The sequence below is a fragment of the Coregonus clupeaformis genome, unplaced genomic scaffold (genome assembly GCF_020615455.1).
Source record: "Coregonus clupeaformis isolate EN_2021a unplaced genomic scaffold, ASM2061545v1 scaf0295, whole genome shotgun sequence".
Taxonomy (NCBI): Eukaryota; Metazoa; Chordata; class Actinopteri; order Salmoniformes; family Salmonidae; genus Coregonus; species Coregonus clupeaformis.
The window spans coordinates 122,465-143,063 of record NW_025533750.1 but is presented as its reverse complement, the minus strand read 5'-3'; the positions used below and the strand labels follow the sequence as shown (position 1 = coordinate 143,063).

General features: G+C 43.0%; 1 protein-coding gene across 1 annotated transcript in view; it reads right to left on the bottom strand.

The window, feature by feature from the left end:
* Positions 1–316: 316 nt before the first annotated feature.
* The window catches only part of LOC121534196 (protein Shroom2-like), a 133,403-nt gene continuing 113,120 nt past the window's right edge, over positions 317–20,599 (bottom strand). Inside the window, exons 9-13 of the mRNA XM_041840748.2 lie at positions 19,823–20,184; positions 19,422–19,731; positions 16,344–16,527; positions 6,237–6,509; positions 317–1,223 (exon numbers count right to left, since the gene is read on the bottom strand). Coding sequence (XP_041696682.2) covers positions 951–1,223; positions 6,237–6,509; positions 16,344–16,527; positions 19,422–19,731; positions 19,823–20,184 — 1,402 coding nt within the window. The 3' untranslated portion in view covers positions 317–950. The remainder of the gene's footprint in view (positions 1,224–6,236; positions 6,510–16,343; positions 16,528–19,421; positions 19,732–19,822; positions 20,185–20,599) is intronic.

The window sequence follows — 20,599 nt, the reverse complement described above, 5'->3', positions numbered from 1 at the left end:
TTCTCTACCATAAGCCGCTTCCAATGTCGTTTTAAAGAATTTGGCAGTATGTCCAACCGGCCTCACAACCGCAGACCAGCCCAGGACCTCCACATCCGGCTTCTTCACCTGCGGGATCGTCTGAGACCAGCCACACAGACAGTTGATGAAACTGAGGAGTATTTCTGCCTGTAATAATGCCCTTTTGTGGGGAAAAACTCATTCTGATTGGCTGGTCTTGGCTCCCCAGTGGGTGGGCCTATGCCCTCCCAGGCCCAACCATGGCTGTGCCCCTGCCCAGTCATGTGAAATCCATAGATTAGGGCCTAAATAATTTATTTCAATTGACTGATTTCCCTATATGAACTGTAACTCAGTAAAATTGTTAAAATTGTTGCATGTTGCATTTATTATTTTTGCTCAGTGTATATGTGTGATCTGGTGGGGCTCCATTAGGCTCAGATCAGTGTTGGGATCCTGAGGAGGAAACATCAGCTAAACATTACAACCCCTCCAGTCTGGAGCTCTGCTCTCTGCTGCCACCTAGTGGGATACTGTTGCCCCTCTCTGCATAGTGGCCATAGGGCTCCACTGCAGCGAGGCCAGAGAGTGGTCAGGTCAGGAGGCCAGAGAGTGGTCAGGTCAGGAGGCCAGAGAGTGGTCAGGTCAGGAGGCCAGAGAGTGGTCAGGTCAGGAGGCCAGAGAGTGGTCAGGTCAGGAGGCCAGAGAGTGGTCAGGTCAGGAGGCCAGAGAGTGGTCAGGTCAAGATGCCAGAGAGTGGTCAGGTCAGGAGCCTTCAGAGAGCTCAGGTCCATCATACACAGTTTGAGAAGTCTGTTAGCCTTGTGCGTTCAGATCCCATCTCTGCTTCCCCTAAGTGGCCACTAGTGTCAGGCCAGAGTGTGGTCAATAATAAACTGTTAAACAGTCAAATGTATGTTTAGAGCTCCATGCCCTCCAAGGGTCAGGGGTTACAAGCTCATCCTCTGCTCTAGTGGCAGACTGTCCATCAGACACTTGAGCTGCTCCTCTCCCAGTTTAATCTTGTCCTCTAGTTTGCGCTGCTCGATAATGAGGGCAGACTTCATCTTGACAAAGTGCTGGTAGTCGGCCAGGCTGTCCTCAGGGAGGTAGGAGGCCAGGATGTTGTAGACCACTCTCTCCCGGCGGTCCAGATTCTCCTTCAGCTCCTTGGCATCCTCATGCTGCTGGATCAACAGCTTCCTCTTGTCTGTCAGGGTTCTCTGTGGAAGGGGGAATAACATTATCTGTTAATGAAGTAGAGATAACATGTACACTATCTATACAGCAGTATGTGGACACCCCTTCAAATTAGTGGATTCGGCTATTTCAGCCACACCCGTTGCTGACAGGTGTAGAAAATCGAGCACACAGCCATGCAATCTCCATAGACAAGCATTGGCAGTAGAATGGCCTTACTGAAGAGCTCAGTGACTTTCAACGTGGCACCGTCATAGGATGCCACCTTTCCAACAAGTCAGTTCGTCACATTTCTGCCCTGCTAGAGCTGCCCCGGTCAACTGTAAGTGCTGTTATTGTAAAGTGGAAATGTCTGCTGGAGTGGTGTAAAGCTCGCCGCCATTGGACTCTGGAGCAGTGGAAACGCGTTCTCTGGAGTGATGAGTCACGCTTCACCATCTGGCAGTCCAACGGACTAATCTGGGTTTGGCAGATGCCAGGAGAATGCTACCTGCCCAATGCATAGTGCCAACTGTAAAGTTTGGTGGAGGAGGAATAATGGTCTGGTGCTGTTTTTCATGGTTCGGGCTAAGCCCCTTAGTTCCAGTGAAGTGAAATCTTAACGCTACATCATACAATTAAATTGTAGACAATTCTGTGCTTCCAACTTTGTGGTAACAGTTTGGGGAAGGCCCTTTCCTGTTTCAGCATGACAATGACCCCGTGCACAAAGCGAGGTCCATACAGAAATGGTTTGTTGAGATCGGTGTGGAAGAACTTGACTGGCCTGCACAGAGCCCTGACCTCAACTGGGAGGAAGGGGGGAGGAGAGGGCTGTGAGGGGAGATAACATGTATCTGTTAATGAAGTAGAGCTGGGAGGGGAGATAACATGTATCTGTTAATGAAGTAGAGCTGGGAGGGGAGATAACATGTATCTGTTAATGAAGTAGAGCTGGGAGGGGAGATAACATGTACAGTGGGGAAAAAAAGTATTTAGTCAGCCACCAATTGTGCAAGTTCTCCCACTTAAAAAGATTAGAGAGGCCTGTAATTTTCATCATAGGTACACGTCAACTATGACAGACAAATTTAGATTTTTTTTCTCCAGAAAATCACATTGTAAGATTTTAATGAATTTATTTGCAAATTTTTCTGGCTCTCACAGACCTGTAACTTCTTCTTTAAGAGGCTCCTCTGTCCTCCACTCGTTACCTGTATTAATGGCACCTGTTTGAATTTGTTATCAGTATAAAAGACACCTGTCCACAACCTCAAACAGTCACACTCCAAACTCCACTATGGCCAAGACCAAAGAGCTGTCAAAGGACACCAGAAACAAAATTGTAGACCTGCACCAGGCTGGGAAGACTGAATCTGCAATAGGTAAGCAGCTTGGTTTGAAGAAATCAACTGTGGGAGCAATTATTAGGAAATGGAAGACATACAAGACCACTGATAATCTCCCTCGATCTGGGGGCTCCACGCAAGATCTCACCCCGTGGGGGTCAAAATGATCACAAGAACGGTGAGCAAAAATCCCAGAACCACACGGGGGACCTAGTGAATGACCTGCAGAGAGCTGGGACCAAAGTAACAAAGCCTACCATCAGTAACACACTACGCCACCAGGGACTCAAATCCTGCAGTGCCAGACGTGTCCCCTGCTTAAGCCAGTACATGTCCAGGCCCGTCTGAAGTTTGCTAGAGTGCATTTGGATGATCCAGAAGAGGATTGGGAGAATGTCATATGGTCAGATGAAACCAAAATATAACTTTTTGGTAAAAACTCAACTCGTCGTGTTTGGAGGACAAAGAATGCTGAGTTGCATCCAAAGAACACCATACCTACTGTGAAGCATGGGGGGTGGAAACATCATGCTTTGGGGCTGTTTTTCTGCAAAGGGACCAGGACGACTGATCCGTGTAAAGGAAAGAATGAATGGGGCCATGTATCGTGAGATTTTGAGTGAAAACCTCCTTCCATCAGCAAGGGCATTGAAGATGAAACGTGGCTGGGTCTTTCAGCATGACAATGATCCCAAACACACCGCCCGGGCAATGAAGGAGTGGCTTCGTAAGAAGCATTTCAAGGTCCTGGAGTGGCCTAGCCAGTCTCCAGATCTCAACCCCATAGAAAATCTTTGGAGGGAGTTGAAAGTCTGTGTTGCCCAGCGACAGCCCCAAAACATCACTGCTCTAGAGGAGATCTGCATGGAGGAATGGGCCAAAATACCAGCAACAGTGTGTGAAAACCTTGTGAAGACTTACAGAAAACGTTTGACCTGTGTCATTGCCAACAAAGGGTATATAACAAAGTATTGAGAAACTTTTGTTATTGACCAAATACTTATTTTCCACCACAATTTGCAAATAAATTCATTAAAAATCCTACAATGTGATTTTCAGGAAAAAAAAATCTCATTTTGTCTGTCATAGTTGCTTGCCTATTGTCCTGTAGCCCATCCCAGCATTGTGCAGGTCTACAATTTTATCCCTGATGTCCTTACACAGCTCTCTGGTCTTGGCCATTGTGGAGAGGTTGGAGTCTGTTTGATTGAGTGTGTGGACAGGTGTCTTTTATACAGGTAACGAGTTCAAACAGGTGCAGTTAATACAAGTAATGAGTGGAGAACAGGAGGGCTTCTTAAAGAAAAACTAACAGGTCTGTGAGAGCCGGAATTCTTACTGGTTGGTAGGTGATCAAATACTTATGTCATGCAATAAAATGCAAATTCATTACTTAAAAATCATACAATGTGATTTTCTGGATTTTTGTTTTAGATTCCGTCTCTCGCAGTTGAAGTGTACCTATGATAAAAATTACAGACCTCTGCATGCTTTGTAAGTAGGAAAACCTGCAAAATCGGCAGTGTATCAAATACTTGTTCTCCCCACTGTATATACACACACACACACACACACACTTTTACAAAAGTTCTGAAACGTTCTATTCTCATTGTTTCTACAGATCGTAAATTGTAAAAAAAATTTTTTGCTAAAAGTATTATTATATTATTGATCGATTGACTATGACTTTTCAGATCACCCAGTAATGCTATCTGCAGGGTTAGCTCCAGGTAAATATTGCAATCCTTTACCCATTCCTGGACCTGTGTCCAAAAACAAGCTACAAATGGACAGTACCAAAACAAATGATCTAATGATTATGTCTGGTACTGTATCTTAATTTAGTAGAGCTGGGAGGGGAGATAACATGTATCTTAATTTAGTAGAGCTGGGAGGGGAGATAACATGTATCTTAATTTAGTAGAGCTGGGAGGGGAGATAACATGTATCTTAATTTAGTAGAGCTGGGAGGGGAGATAACATGTATCTTAATTTAGTAGAGCTGGGAGGGGAGATAACATGTATCTTAATTTAGTAGAGCTGGGAGGGGAGATAACATGTATCTTAATTTAGTAGAGCTGGGAGGGAGATAACATGTATCTTAATTTAGTAGAGCTGGGAGGGGAGATAACATGTATCTTAATTTAGTAGAGCTGGGAGGGGGAGGTAACATGTATCTTAATTTAGTAGAGCTGGGAGGGGGAGGTAACATGTATCTTAATTTAGTAGAGCTGGGAGGGGAGGTAACATGTATCTTAATTTAGTAGAGCTGGGAGGGAGGTAACATGTATCTTAATTTAGTAGAGCTGGGAGGGGAGATAACATGTATCTTAATTTAGTAGAGCTGGGAGGGGAGATAACATGTATCTTAATTTAGTAGAGCTGGGAGGAGATAACATGTATCTTAATTTAGTAGAGCTGGGAGGGGAGATAACATGTATCTTAATTTAGTAGAGCTGGGAGGGGAGATAACATGTATCTTAATTTAGTAGAGCTGGGAGGGGAGATAACATGTATCTTAATTTAGTAGAGCTGGGAGGGGAGATAACATGTATCTTAATTTAGTAGAGCTGGGAGGGGAGATAACATGTATCTTAATTTAGTAGAGCTGGGAGGGGAGATAACATGTATCTTAATTTAGTAGAGCTGGGAGGGGAGATAACATGTATCTTAATTTAGTAGAGCTGGGAGGGGAGATAACATGTATCTTAATTTAGTAGAGCTGGGAGGGGAGATAACATGTATCTTAATTTAGTAGAGCTGGGAGGGGAGGTAACATGTATCTTAATTTAGTAGAGCTGGGAGGGGAGGTAACATGTATCTTAATTTAGTAGAGCTGGGAGGGGAGGTAACATGTATCTTAATTTAGTAGAGCTGGGAGGGGAGGTAACATGTATCTTAATTTAGTAGAGCTGGGAGGGGAGATAACATGTATCTTAATTTAGTAGAGCTGGGAGGGGAGATAACATGTATCTTAATTTAGTAGAGCTGGGAGGGGAGATAACATGTATCTTAATTTAGTAGAGCTGGGAGGGGAGATAACATGTATCTTAATTTAGTAGAGCTGGGAGGGGAGATAACATGTATCTTAATTTAGTAGAGCTGGGAGGGGAGATAACATGTATCTTAATTTAGTAGAGCTGGGAGGGGAGATAACATGTATCTTAATTTAGTAGAGCTGGGAGGGGAGATAACATGTATCTTAATTTAGTAGAGCTGTGGGAAGGAACAGTAATGAGAGGCCTGCACACAGAATATTACACAGCCATTCATTGTCTCCCTTCTCCCCCCTTCCCCCCAGGGTAACTCACTCTCTACTCCCCCCTTCCCCCCAGGGTAACTCACTCTCTACTCCCCCTTTCCCCCAGGGTAACTCACTCTCTACTCCCCCCTTCCCCCCAGGGTAACTCACTCTCTACTCCCCCCTTCCCCCCAGGGTAACTCACTCTCTACTCCCCCTTCCCCCAGGGTAACTCACTCTCTACTCCCCCTTTCCCCCAGGGTAACTCATCTCTCACTCCCCCTTCCCCCAGGGTAACCCACCCCTCTCCACCCCCTCTCCTCCCCACTCTCCAACCCACCCTTCCCAACTCCTAACCCACCCTCTCCTCTCCAACTCACCCTCCCCAACTCTAACCCACCCTCCCCACTCTCCAACCCACCCTCTCCTCCCCACTCTCCAACTCACCCTCCCCCTCTCCAACTCACCCTCTCCTCCAGTGATGTACCCTCCTCCAGGCTGTTGAGGGCGTTCTCCACTCTGGCCAGGCGTCCGGACAGGGACAGTAGCAGGCTGACTACCTTGTCCAGATCTCCTATGAACATCCTGAACTTGTCCAGCTGGTTTGGCTTACAGACCTGCTGCACCGTGGCCTCCACCTCCTCCCCTAGGGCGTTGTTATCATGGACATCCTCCTGAAGACTCTCTCTGGCCTCACGCAGCACCTGCAGCTTCCTGCTGAGAGAGTCCACCAGCTCCTGCTGCAGGGAGAGAGGGAGAGGTCAGAGGTTAGGGTCACGCAGCACCTGCAGCTTCCTGCTGAGAGTCCACCAGCTCCTAATGCAGGAGGAGAGGGTTAGAGTTCAGGATCAGAGGAAGGAGAGGATGGTTAGGGACAAAGTGGCAATCAAGGCGGAAATTATCTCTAAAATCATTCAGAACCACTGCACTATAATTATTGCTGTTCAATAGTGGCATGTTTGGGGTCTTAGGTAACCTAACCATGACTCACCAACTGTTCCCTGCCCCACTGTAAATGAGTTCAGCAGTTACAGAGAGGTCTAGTTACAGTAGAACACAGAGTCTAGTTACAGAGAGGTCTAGTTACAGTAGAACACAGAGTCTAGTTACAGTAGAACACAGAGTCTAGTTACAGAGAGGTCTAGTTACAGTAGAACACAGAGTCTAGTTACAGAGAGGTCTAGTTACAGTAGAACACAGAGTCTAGTTACAGTAGAACACAGAGTCTAGTTACAGTAGAACACAGAGTCTAGTTACAGTAGAACACAGAGTCTAGTTACAGTAGAACACAGAGTCTAGTTACAGTAGAACACAGAGTCTAGTTACAGTAGAACACAGAGTCTAGTTACAGTAGAACACAGAGTCTAGTTACAGTAGAACACAGAGTCTAGTTACAGTAGAACACAGAGTCTAGTTACAGTAGAACACAGAGTCTAGTTACAGTAGAACACAGAGTCTAGTTACAGTAGAACACAGAGTCTAGTTACAGTAGAACACAGAGTCTAGTTACAGTAGAACACAGAGTCTAGTTACAGTAGAACACAGAGTCTAGTTACAGTAGAACACAGAGTCTAGTTACAGTAGAACACAGAGTCTAGTTACAGTAGAACACAGAGTCTAGTTACAGTAGAACAGAGTCTAGTTACAGTAGAACACAGAGTCTAGTTACAGTAGAACACAGAGTCTAGTTACAGTAGAACACAGAGTCTAGTTACAGTAGAACACAGAGTCTAGTTACAGTAGAACACAGAGTCTAGTTACAGTAGAACACAGAGTCTAGTTACAGTAGAACACAGAGTCTAGTTACAGTAGAACACAGAGTCTAGTTACAGTAGAACACAGAGTCTAGTTACAGTAGAACACAGAGTCTAGTTACAGTAGAACACAGAGTCTAGTTACAGTAGAACACAGAGTCTAGTTACAGTAGAACACAGAGTCTAGTTACAGTAGAACACAGAGTCTAGTTACAGTAGAACAGAGAGTCTAGTTACAGTAGAACACAGAGTCTAGTTACAGTAGAACACAGAGTCTAGTTACAGTAGAACACAGAGTCTAGTTACAGTAGAACACAGAGTCTAGTTACAGTAGAACACAGAGTCTAGTTACAGTAGAACACAGAGTCTAGTTACAGTAGAACACAGAGTCTAGTTACAGTAGAACACAGAGTCTAGTTACAGTAGAACACAGAGTCTAGTTACAGTAGAACACAGAGTCTAGTTACAGTAGAACACAGAGTCTAGTTACAGTAGAACACAGAGTCTAGTTACAGTAGAACACAGAGTCTAGTTACAGTAGAACACAGAGTCTAGTTACAGTAGAACACAGAGTCTAGTTACAGTAGAACACAGTCTAGTTACAGTAGAACACAGAGTCTAGTTACAGTAGAACACAGAGTCTAGTTACAGTAGAACACAGAGTCTAGTTACAGTAGAACACAGAGTCTAGTTACAGTAGAACACAGAGTCTAGTTACAGTAGAACAAGAGTCTAGTTACAGTAGAACACAGAGTCTAGTTACAGTAGAACACAGAGTCTAGTTACAGTAGAACACAGAGTCTAGTTACAGTAGAACACAGAGTCTAGTTACAGTAGAACACAGAGTCTAGTTACAGTAGAACACAGAGTCTAGTTACAGAGAGGTCTAGTTACAGTAGAACACAGAGTCTAGTTACAGTAGAACACAGAGTCTAGTTACAGTAGAACACAGAGTCTAGTTACAGTAGAACACGGAGTCTAGTTACAGTAGAACACAGAGTCTAGTTACAGTAGAACACAGAGTCTAGTTACAGTAGAACACAGAGTCTAGTTACAGTAGAACACAGAGTCTAGTTACAGTAGAACACAGAGTCTAGTTACAGTAGAACACAGAGTCTAGTTACAGTAGAACAGAGTCTAGTTACAGTAGAACACAGAGTCTAGTTACAGTAGAACACAGAGTCTAGTTACAGTAGAACACAGAGTCTAGTTACAGTAGAACACAGAGTCTAGTTACAGTAGAACACAGAGTCTAGTTACAGTAGAACACAGAGTCTAGTTACAGTAGAACACAGAGTCTAGTTACAGTAGAACACAGAGTCTAGTTACAGTAGAACACAGAGTCTAGTTACAGTAGAACACAGAGTCTAGTTACAGTAGAACACAGAGTCTAGTTACAGTAGAACACAGAGTCTAGTTACAGTAGAACACAGAGTCTAGTTACAGTAGAACACAGAGTCTAGTTACAGTAGACACAGAGTCTAGTTACAGTAGAACACAGAGTCTAGTTACAGTAGAACACAGAGTCTAGTTACAGAGCAGGTCTAGTTACAGTAGAACACAGAGTCTAGTTACAGTAGAACACAGAGTCTAGTTACAGTAGAACACAGAGTCTAGTTACAGTAGAACACAGAGTCTAGTTACAGTAGAACACAGAGTCTAGTTACAGTAGAACACAGAGTCTAGTTACAGTAGAACACAGAGTCTAGTTACAGTAGAACACAGAGTCTAGTTACAGTAGAACACAGAGTCTAGTTACAGTAGAACACAGAGTCTAGTTACAGTAGAACACAGAGTCTAGTTACAGTAGAACACAGAGTCTAGTTACAGAGAGGTCTAGTTACAGTAGAACACAGAGTCTAGTTACAGTAGAACACAGAGTCTAGTTACAGTAGAACACAGAGTCTAGTTACAGTAGAACACAGAGTCTAGTTACAGATCTGTTACAGAACACAGAGTCTAGTTACAGTAGAACACAGAGTCTAGTTACAGTAGAACACAGAGTCTAGTTACAGTAGAACACAGAGTCTAGTTACAGTAGAACACAGAGTCTAGTTACAGTAGAACACAGAGTCTAGTTACAGTAGAACACAGAGTCTAGTTACAGTAGAAACAGGTCTTTATCCAGAAGTTACAGTAGAACACAGAGTCTAGTTACAGAGAGGTCTAGTTACAGTAGAACACAGAGTCTAGTTACAGTAGAACACAGAGTCTAGTTACAGTAGAACACAGAGTCTAGTTACAGTAGAACACAGAGTCTAGTTACAGTAGAACACAGAGTCTAGTTACAGTAGAACACAGAGTCTAGTTACAGTAGAACACAGAGTCTAGTTACAGTAGAACACAGAGTCTAGTTACAGTAGAACACAGAGTCTAGTTACAGTAGAACACAGAGTTTAGTTACAGTAGAACAGAGTTTAGTTACAGTAGAACACAGAGTCTAGTTACAGTAGAACACAGTCTAGTTACAGTAGAACACAGAGTCTAGTTACAGTAGAACACAGAGTTTAGTTACAGTAGAACACAGAGTCTAGTTACAGTAGAACAGAGTCTAGTTACAGTAGAACACAGAGTCTAGTTACAGTAGAACAGAGTCTAGTTACAGTAGAACACAGAGTCTAGTTACAGTAGAACACAGAGTCTAGTTACAGTAGAACACAGAGTCTAGTTACAGTAGAACACAGAGTCTAGTTACAGTAGAACACAGAGTCTAGTTACAGTAGAACACAGAGTCTAGTTACAGTAGAACACAGAGTCTAGTTACAGTAGAACACAGAGTCTAGTTACAGTAGAACAGAGTCTAGTTACAGTAGAACACAGAGTCTAGTTACAGTAGAACACAGAGTCTAGTTACAGTAGAACACAGAGTCTAGTTACAGTAGAACACAGAGTTTAGTTACAGTAGAACACAGAGTTTAGTTACAGTAGAACACAGTCTAGTTACAGTAGAACACAGAGTTTAGTTACAGTAGAACACAGAGTCTAGTTACAGTAGAACACAGAGTCTAGTTACAGTAGAACACAGAGTCTAGTTACAGAGAGGTCTAGTTACAGTAGAACACAGAGTCTAGTTACAGTAGAACACAGAGTCTAGTTACAGTAGAACACAGTCTAGTTACAGTAGAACACAGAGTCTAGTTACAGTAGAACACAGAGTCTAGTTACAGTAGGACACAGAGTCTAGTTACAGTAGAACACAGAGTCTAGTTACAGTAGAACACAGAGTCTAGTTACAGTAGAACAGAGTCTAGTTACAGTAGAACACAGAGCCTAGTTACAGTAGAACACAGAGTCTAGTTACAGTAGAACACAGAGTCTAGTTACAGTAGAACACAGAGTCTAGTTACAGAGAGGTCTAGTTACAGTAGAACACAGAGTTTGGTTACAGTAGAACACAGAGTCTAGTTACAGAGAGGTCTAGTTACAGTAGAACACAGAGTCTAGTTACAGAGAGGTCTAGTTACAGTAGAACACAGAGTCTAGTTACAGTAGAACACAGAGTCTAGTTACAGAGAGGTCTAGTTACAGTAGAACACAGAGTCTAGTTACAGTAGAACACAGAGTCTAGTTACAGTAGAACACAGAGTCTAGTTACAGTAGAACACAGAGTCTAGTTACAGAGAGGTCTAGTTACAGTAGAACACAGAGTCTAGTTACAGTAGAACACAGAGTCTAGTTACAGTAGAACCCAGAGTCTAGTTACAGTAGAACACAGAGTCTAGTTACAGTAGAACACAGAGTCTAGTTACAGTAGAACACAGAGTCTAGTTACAGAGAGGTCTAGTTACAGTAGAACACAGAGTCTAGTTACAGTAGAACACATAGTCTAGTTACAGTAGAACAGAGTCTAGTTACAGTAGAACAGAGTCTAGTTACAGTAGAACACAGAGTCTAGTTACAGTAGAACCCAGAGTCTAGTTACAGTAGAACACAGAGTCTAGTTACAGTAGAACACAGAGTCTAGTTACAGTAGAACACAGAGTCTAGTTACAGTAGAACCCAGAGTCTAGTTACAGTAGAACACAGAGTCTAGTTACAGTAGAACACAGAGTCTAGTTACAGTAGAACACAGAGTCTAGTTACAGTAGAACACAGAGTCTAGTTACAGTAGAACACAGAGTCTAGTTACAGTAGAACCCAGAGTCTAGTTACAGTAGAACACAGAGTCTAGTTACAGTAGAACCCAGAGTCTAGTTACAGTAGAACACAGAGTCTAGTTACAGTAGAACCCAGAGTCTAGTTACAGTAGAACCCAGAGTCTAGTTACAGTAGAACCCAGAGTCTAGTTACAGTAGAACCCAGAGTCTAGTTACAGTAGAACACAGAGTCTAGTTACAGTAGAACACAGAGTCTAGTTACAGTAGAACCCAGAGTCTAGTTACAGTAGAACCCAGAGTCTAGTTACAGTAGAACACAGAGTCTAGTTACAGTAGAACCCAGAGTCTAGTTACAGTAGAACCCAGAGTCTAGTTACAGTAGAACACAGAGTCTAGTTACAGTAGAACCCAGAGTCTAGTTACAGTAGAACACAGAGTCTAGTTACAGTAGAACACAGAGTCTAGTTACAGTAGAACACAGAGTCTAGTTACAGTAGAACACAGAGTCTAGTTACAGTAGAACACAGAGTCTAGTTACAGTAGAACCCAGAGTCTAGTTACAGTAGAACCCAGAGTCTAGTTACAGTAGAACCCAGAGTCTAGTTACAGTAGAACACAGAGTCTAGTTACAGTAGAACACAGAGTCTAGTTACAGTAGAACACAGAGTCTAGTTACAGTAGAACCCAGAGTCTAGTTACAGTAGAACCCAGAGTCTAGTTACAGTAGAACCCAGAGTCTAGTTACAGTAGAACACAGAGCCTAGTTACAGTAGAACCCAGAGTCTAGTTACAGTAGAACCCAGAGTCTAGTTACAGTAGAACACAGAGTCTAGTTACAGAGAGGTCTAGTTACAGTAGAACACAGAGTCTAGTTACAGTAGAACACAGAGTCTAGTTACAGTAGAACACAGAGTCTAGTTACAGAGAGGTCTAGTTACAGTAGAACACAGAGTCTAGTTACAGTAGAACCCAGAGTCTAGTTACAGTAGAACCCAGAGTCTAGTTACAGTAGAACCCAGAGTCTAGTTACAGTAGAACACAGAGCCTAGTTACAGTAGAACCCAGAGTCTAGTTACAGTAGAACCCAGAGTCTAGTTACAGTAGAACACAGAGTCTAGTTACAGAGAGGTCTAGTTACAGTAGAACACAGAGTCTAGTTACAGTAGAACCCAGAGTCTAGTTACAGTAGAACACAGAGTCTAGTTACAGAGAGGTCTAGTTACAGTAGAACACAGAGTCTAGTTACAGTAGAACACAGAGTCTAGTTACAGTAGAACCCAGAGTCTAGTTACAGTAGAACCCAGAGTCTAGTTACAGTAGAACCCAGAGTCTAGTTACAGTAGAACACAGAGTCTAGTTACAGTAGAACCCAGAGTCTAGTTACAGTAGAACACAGAGTCTAGTTACAGTAGAACACAGAGTCTAGTTACAGTAGAACCCAGAGTCTAGTTACAGTAGAACACAGAGTCTAGTTACAGTAGAACACAGAGTCTAGTTACAGTAGAACCCAGAGTCTAGTTACAGTAGAACCCAGAGTCTAGTTACAGTAGAACACAGAGTCTAGTTACAGTAGAACCCAGAGTCTAGTTACAGTAGAACACAGAGTCTAGTTACAGTAGAACACAGAGTCTAGTTACAGTAGAACACAGAGTCTAGTTACAGTAGAACCCAGAGTCTAGTTACAGTAGAACACAGAGTCTAGTTACAGTAGAACCCAGAGTCTAGTTACAGTAGAACACAGAGTCTAGTTACAGTAGAACCCAGAGTCTAGTTACAGTAGAACACAGAGTCTAGTTACAGAGAGGTCTAGTTACAGTAGAACCCAGAGTCTAGTTACAGTAGAACACAGAGTCTAGTTACAGTAGAACACAGAGTCTAGTTACAGTAGAACACAGAGTCTAGTTACAGTAGAACACAGAGTCTAGTTACAGTAGAACCCAGAGTCTAGTTACAGTAGAACACAGAGTCTAGTTACAGTAGAACCCAGAGTCTAGTTACAGTAGAACACAGAGTCTAGTTACAGTAGAACCCAGAGTCTAGTTACAGTAGAACACAGAGTCTAGTTACAGAGAGGTCTAGTTACAGTAGAACCCAGAGTCTAGTTACAGTAGAACACAGAGTCTAGTTACAGTAGAACCCAGAGTCTAGTTACAGTAGAACACAGAGTCTAGTTACAGTAGAACCCAGAGTCTAGTTACAGTAGAACACAGAGTCTAGTTACAGTAGAACCCAGAGTCTAGTTACAGTAGAACACAGAGTCTAGTTACAGAGAGGTCTAATTACAGTAGAACCCAGAGTCTAGTTACAGTAGAACACAGAGTCTAGTTACAGTAGAACACAGAGTCTAGTTACAGTAGAACACAGAGTCTAGTTACAGTAGAACCCAGAGTCTAGTTACAGTAGAACACAGAGTCTAGTTACAGTAGAACCCAGAGTCTAGTTACAGTAGAACACAGAGTTTAGTTACAGTAGAACACAGAGTCTAGTTACAGTAGAACACAGAGTCTAGTTACAGTAGAACACAGAGTCTAGTTACAGTAGAACCCAGAGTCTAGTTACAGTAGAACACAGAGTCTAGTTACAGTAGAACCCAGAGTCTAGTTACAGTAGAACACAGAGTCTAGTTACAGTAGAACCCAGAGTCTAGTTACAGTAGAACACAGAGTCTAGTTACAGAGAGGTCTAGTTACAGTAGAACCCAGAGTCTAGTTACAGTAGAACACAGAGTCTAGTTACAGTAGAACACAGAGTCTAGTTACAGTAGAACACAGAGTCTAGTTACAGTAGAACACAGAGTCTAGTTACAGTAGAACACAGAGTCTAGTTACAGTAGAACCCAGAGTCTAGTTACAGTAGAACACAGAGTCTAGTTACAGTAGAACCCAGAGTCTAGTTACAGTAGAACACAGAGTCTAGTTACAGTAGAACCCAGAGTCTAGTTACAGTAGAACACAGAGTCTAGTTACAGAGAGGTCTAGTTACAGTAGAACCCAGAGTCTAGTTACAGTAGAACACAGAGTCTAGTTACAGTAGAACCCAGAGTCTAGTTACAGTAGAACACAGAGTCTAGTTACAGTAGAACACAGAGTCTAGTTACAGTAGAACACATAGTCTAGTTACAGTAGAACCCAGAGTCTAGTTACAGTAGAACCCAGAGTCTAGTTACAGTAGAACACAGAGTCTAGTTACAGTAGAACACAGAGTCTAGTTACAGTAGGACACAGAGTCTAGTTACAGTAGAACACAGAGTCTAGTTACAGTAGAACACAGAGTCTAGTTACAGAGAGGTCTAGTTACAGTAGAACCCAGAGTCTAGTTACAGTAGAACACAGAGTCTAGTTACAGTAGAACCCAGAGTCTAGTTACAGTAGAACACAGAGTCTAGTTACAGAGAGGTCTAGTTACAGTAGAACCCAGAGTCTAGTTACAGTAGAACACAGAGTCTAGTTACAGTAGAACACAGAGTCTAGTTACAGTAGAACACAGAGTCTAGTTACAGTAGAACACAGAGTCTAGTTACAGTAGAACACAGAGTCTAGTTACAGTAGAACCCAGAGTCTAGTTACAGTAGAACACAGAGTCTAGTTACAGTAGAACCCAGAGTCTAGTTACAGTAGAACACAGAGTCTAGTTACAGTAGAACCCAGAGTCTAGTTACAGTAGAACACAGAGTCTAGTTACAGTAGAACCCAGAGTCTAGTTACAGTAGAACACAGAGTCTAGTTACAGTAGAACCCAGAGTCTAGTTACAGTAGAACACAGAGTCTAGTTACAGAGAGGTCTAGTTACAGTAGAACCCAGAGTCTAGTTACAGTAGAACACAGAGTCTAGTTACAGTAGAACCCAGAGTCTAGTTACAGTAGAACACAGAGTCTAGTTACAGTAGAACACATAGTCTAGTTACAGTAGAACCCAGAGTCTAGTTACAGTAGAACACAGAGTCTAGTTACAGTAGAACCCAGAGTCTAGTTACAGTAGAACACAGAGTCTAGTTACAGTAGAACACAGAGTCTAGTTACAGTAGGACACAGAGTCTAGTTACAGTAGAACACAGAGTCTAGTTACAGTAGAACACAGAGTCTAGTTACAGAGAGGTCTAGTTACAGTAGAACTCAGAGTCTAGTTACAGTAGAACACAGAGTCTAGTTACAGTAGAACCCAGAGTCTAGTTACAGTAGAACACAGAGTCTAGTTACAGTAGAACCCAGAGTCTAGTTACAGTAGAACACAGAGTCTAGTTACAGTAGAACACAGAGTCTAGTTACAGTAGAACACAGAGTCTAGTTACAGTAGAACACAGAGTCTAGTTACAGTAGAACACAGAGTCTAGTTACAGTAGAACACAGAGTCTAGTTACAGTAGAACCCAGAGTCTAGTTACAGTAGAACCCAGAGTCTAGTTACAGTAGAACACAGAGTCTAGTTACAGTAGAACCCAGAGTCTAGTTACAGTAGAACACAGAGTTTAGTTACAGTAGAACCCAGAGTCTAGTTACAGTAGAACACAGAGTCTAGTTACAGTAGAACCCAGAGTCTAGTTACAGTAGAACACAGAGTCTAGTTACAGTAGAACCCAGAGTCTAGTTACAGTAGAACACAGAGTCTAGTTACAGTAGAACACAGAGTCTAGTTACAGTAGAACCCAGAGTCTAGTTACAGTAGAACCCAGAGTCAGGGTCAGAGGTCTGTTGCAGTAAAGAGGGCTACAGAGAGACTCCTGGTACCTTTTTATTGGCCAGGTCGAGGTCCAGCTCATCCGCTGACTCCTCCTCCGGCTCCTCCTCTAGCTCCTCCCTCTCCTGCATGTCTTTCAGCTTGATCAGAAGCTCCGCCTTTGGCGCCGACGTGCTGTAGTAGGTGGAGCTGGTCACCAAAGCAACTGCTGCCGCTATACTGTTCTCTTCAGTCCTGGAATAAGAGATGGATCATTTAGAACACAACACACACAAAGTTGAAATTAGATCTGTGGGACTGAAGCTGCAATTCAAAACTTCACCATCAGGTGGCTAAATTCACCCTTTCCTTTGAATGATTTCATTCTCATGAGATCTTTCTTATCACTAATCCAAATCAAACCTCTTAATCATTTGAATATTATAATACAGCTCCCACTATGAGAAGGAAGACTATTATAATACAGCCCCACTATGAGAAGGAAGACTATTATAATACAGCTCCCACTATGAGAAGGAAGACTATTATAATACAGCTCCCACTATGAGAAGGAAGACTATTATAATACAGCCCCACTATGAGAAGGAAGACTATTATAATACAGCTCCCACTATGAGAAGGAAGACTATTATAATACAGCTCCCACTATGAGAAGGAAGACTATTATAATACAGCCCCACTATGAGAAGGAAGACTATTATAATACAGCTCCCACTATGAGAAGGAAGACTATTATAATACAGCCCCACTATGAGAAGGAAGACTATTATAATACAGCCCCACTATGAGAAGGAAGACTATTATAATACAGCTCCCACTATGAGAAGGAAGACTATTATAATACAGCTCCCACTATGAGAAGGAAGACTATTATAATACAGCTCCCACTATGAGAAGGAAGACTATTATAATACAGCCCCACTATGAGAAGGAAGACTATTATAATACAGCTCCCACTATGAGAAGGAAGACTATTATAATACAGCCCCACTATGAGAAGGAAGACTATTATAATACAGCCCCACTATGAGAAGGAAGACTATTATAATACAGCTCCCACTATGAGAAGGAAGACTATTATAATACAGCTCCCACTATGAGAAGGAAGACTATTATAATACAGCCCCACTATGAGAAGGAAGACTATTATAATACAGCTCCCACTATGAGAAGGAAGACTATTATAATACAGATCCCACTACGAGAAGGAAGACTATTATAATACAGCTCCCACTACGAGAAGGAAGACTATTATAATACAGCTCCCACTATGAGAAGGAAGACTATTATAATACAGCTCCCACTATGAGAAGGAAGACTATTATAATACAGCTTCCACTATGAGAAGGAAGACTATTATAATACAGCTCCCACTATGAGAAGGAAGACTATTATAATACAGCTCCCACTATGAGAAGGAAGACTATTATAATACAGCTCCCACTATGAGAAGGAAGACTATTATAATACAGCCCCCACTATGAGAAGGAAGACTATTATAATACAGCTCCCACTATGAGAAGGAAGACTATTATAATACAGCCCCCACTATGAGAAGGAAGACTATTATAATACAGCTCCCACTATGAGAAGGAAGACTATTATAATACAGCTCCCACTATGAGAAGGAAGACTATTATAATACAGCTCCCACTATGAGAAGGAATACTATTATAATACAGCTCCCACTATGAGAAGGAAGACTATTATAATACAGCTCCCACTATGAGAAGGAATACTATTATAATACAGCTCCCACTATGAGAAGGAAGACTATTATAATACAGCTCCCACTATGAGAAGGAAGACTATTATAATACAGCTCCCACTATGAGAAGGAAGACTATTATAATACAGCTCCCACTATGAGAAGGAAGACTATTATAATACAGCTCCCACTATGAGAAGGAAGACTATTATAATACAGCTCCCACTATGAGAAGGAAGACTATTATAATACAGCTCCCACTATGAGAAGGAAGACTATTATAATACAGCTCCCACTATGAGAAGGAAGACTATTATAATACAGCTCCCACTATGAGAAGGAAGACTATTATAATACAGCCCCACTATGAGAAGGAAGACTATTATAATACAGCTCCCATTATGAGAAGGAAGACTATTATAATACAGCCCCACCATGAGAAGGAAGACTATTATAATACAGCTCCCACTATGAGAAGGAAGACTATTATAATACAGCCCCACCATGAGAAGGAAGACTATTATAATACAACTCCCACTATGAGAAGGAAGACTATTATAATACAGCTCCCACTATGAGAAGGAAGACTATTATAATACAGCCCCACTATGAGAAGGAAGACTATTATAATACAGCCCCACTATGAGAAGGAAGACTATTATAATACAGCTCCCACTATGAGAAGGAAGACTATTATAATACAGCTCCCACTATGAGAAGGAAGACTATTATAATACAGCTCCCACTATGAGAAGGAAGACTATTATAATACAGCTCCCACTATGAGAAGGAAGACTATTATAATACAGCTCCCACTATGAGAAGGAAGACTATTATAATACAGCCCCACTATGAGAAGGAAGACTATTATAATACAGCCCCACTATGAGAAGGAAGACTATTATAATACAGCCCCACTATGAGAAGGAAGACTATTATAATACAGCCCCACTATGAGAAGGAAGACTATTATAATACAGCTCCCACTATGAGAAGGAAGACTATTATAATACAGCTCCCACTATGAGAAGGAAGACTATTATAATACAGCTCCCACTATGAGAAGGAAGACTATTATAATACAGCTCCCACTATGAGAAGGAAGACTATTATAATACAGCCCCACTATGAGAAGGAAGACTATTATAATACAGCTCCCACTATGAGAAGGAAGACTATTATAATACAGCTCCCACTATGAGAAGGAAGACTATTATAATACAGCTCCCACTATGAGAAGGAAGACTATTATAATACAGCCCCACTATGAGAAGGAAGACTATTATAATACAGCTCCCACTATGAGAAGGAAGACTATAAGGGTTAGTTAAGGATTAGGTTAGGGTTAGTTAAGGGTTAGGTTAGGGTTAGGTAAGGGTTATGGTTAGGTAAGGGGTAGGTGTTTAGAGCAGTCACTGACCTGTCCTCTGAAGGCAGTGGTGAGGAGTGTTTGGGGGACACCTTCCTCCTCTCCTTCCCCTCCAGCAGCACTGCTCCCTGGGGGAAGAGTCCCTCCATCAGGTCCATGGTGGTCCTCCTCCGGTTCTTGTCCAAGATGTCAGCTAGGGACCGGTCCTTATTCATGATGTCTCTGGCCAGCTGCTCTCGCTTCACATCCTCCTCAGAGTGGGGGAGAGGGACGGGTGGGGACACGCCGTTACTGCTGGGGGGGTCTGGGGCTGAGGGGGTCTGCTGGCTGGGTGGGGGTGTAGCCAGTACTGGGGCTGGGGCTGGGTAAGGGGGTGGGGGTGGGGGTGTAGCCAGTACTGGGGCTGGGTAAGGGGGTGGGGGTGGGGGTGTAGCCAGTACTGGGGCTGGGGCTGGGTAAGGGGGTGGGGGGTGTAGCCAGTACTGGGGCTGGAGCTTGGTAAGGGGGTGGGGGTGTAGCCAGTACTGGGGCTGGGGCTGGGTAGCTGGGTGGGGCCGGTGCCTTCTCTCTCTCTGGCCCCTGGTTCCTCTGCTGGCTGTAGGCACAGAACAGAGAGTAGGACTGTTCTGGGGCCCCTGAGGTCCCCAGGCTGCTGAGGGGGACCAGGCCGGGCCCCTGGGCTTCTTCCCCTGTGGAGTCACTGTGACGCAGCAGGTACTGTCGGCTCTCCTTCTCCTTCTCACTCTCTGAGTGAACGATCTTTATAGGAACCTTCCTCACAGAGTTACTGGTTGGCTCCATCACATTCTCCATCCTAGAATCATCACAGACACACACGGATGGAGAAAGGAGGGGGGGAGTGGGGGAGAGGGAGAGTGAAAGCAGTTAGAGAACCCAGAGAGAACACTCAGACCATGGAACAGGACAGCAGTTAGAGAACCCAGAGAGAACACTCAGACCATGGAACAGGACAGCAGTTAGAGAACCCAGAGAGAACACTCAGACCATGGAACAGGACAGCAGTTAGAGAACCCAGAGAGAACACTCAGACCATGGAACAGGACAGCAGTTAGAGAACCCAGAGAGAACACTCAGACCATGGAACAGGACAGCAGTTAGAGAACCCAGAGAGAACACTCAGACCATGGAACAGGACAATCCAGGCAAACGCCTTAAAAAGTCAAAAAGCTGAACTACAGTTATTCTACCATCCAGGGGCTGATTGTCAC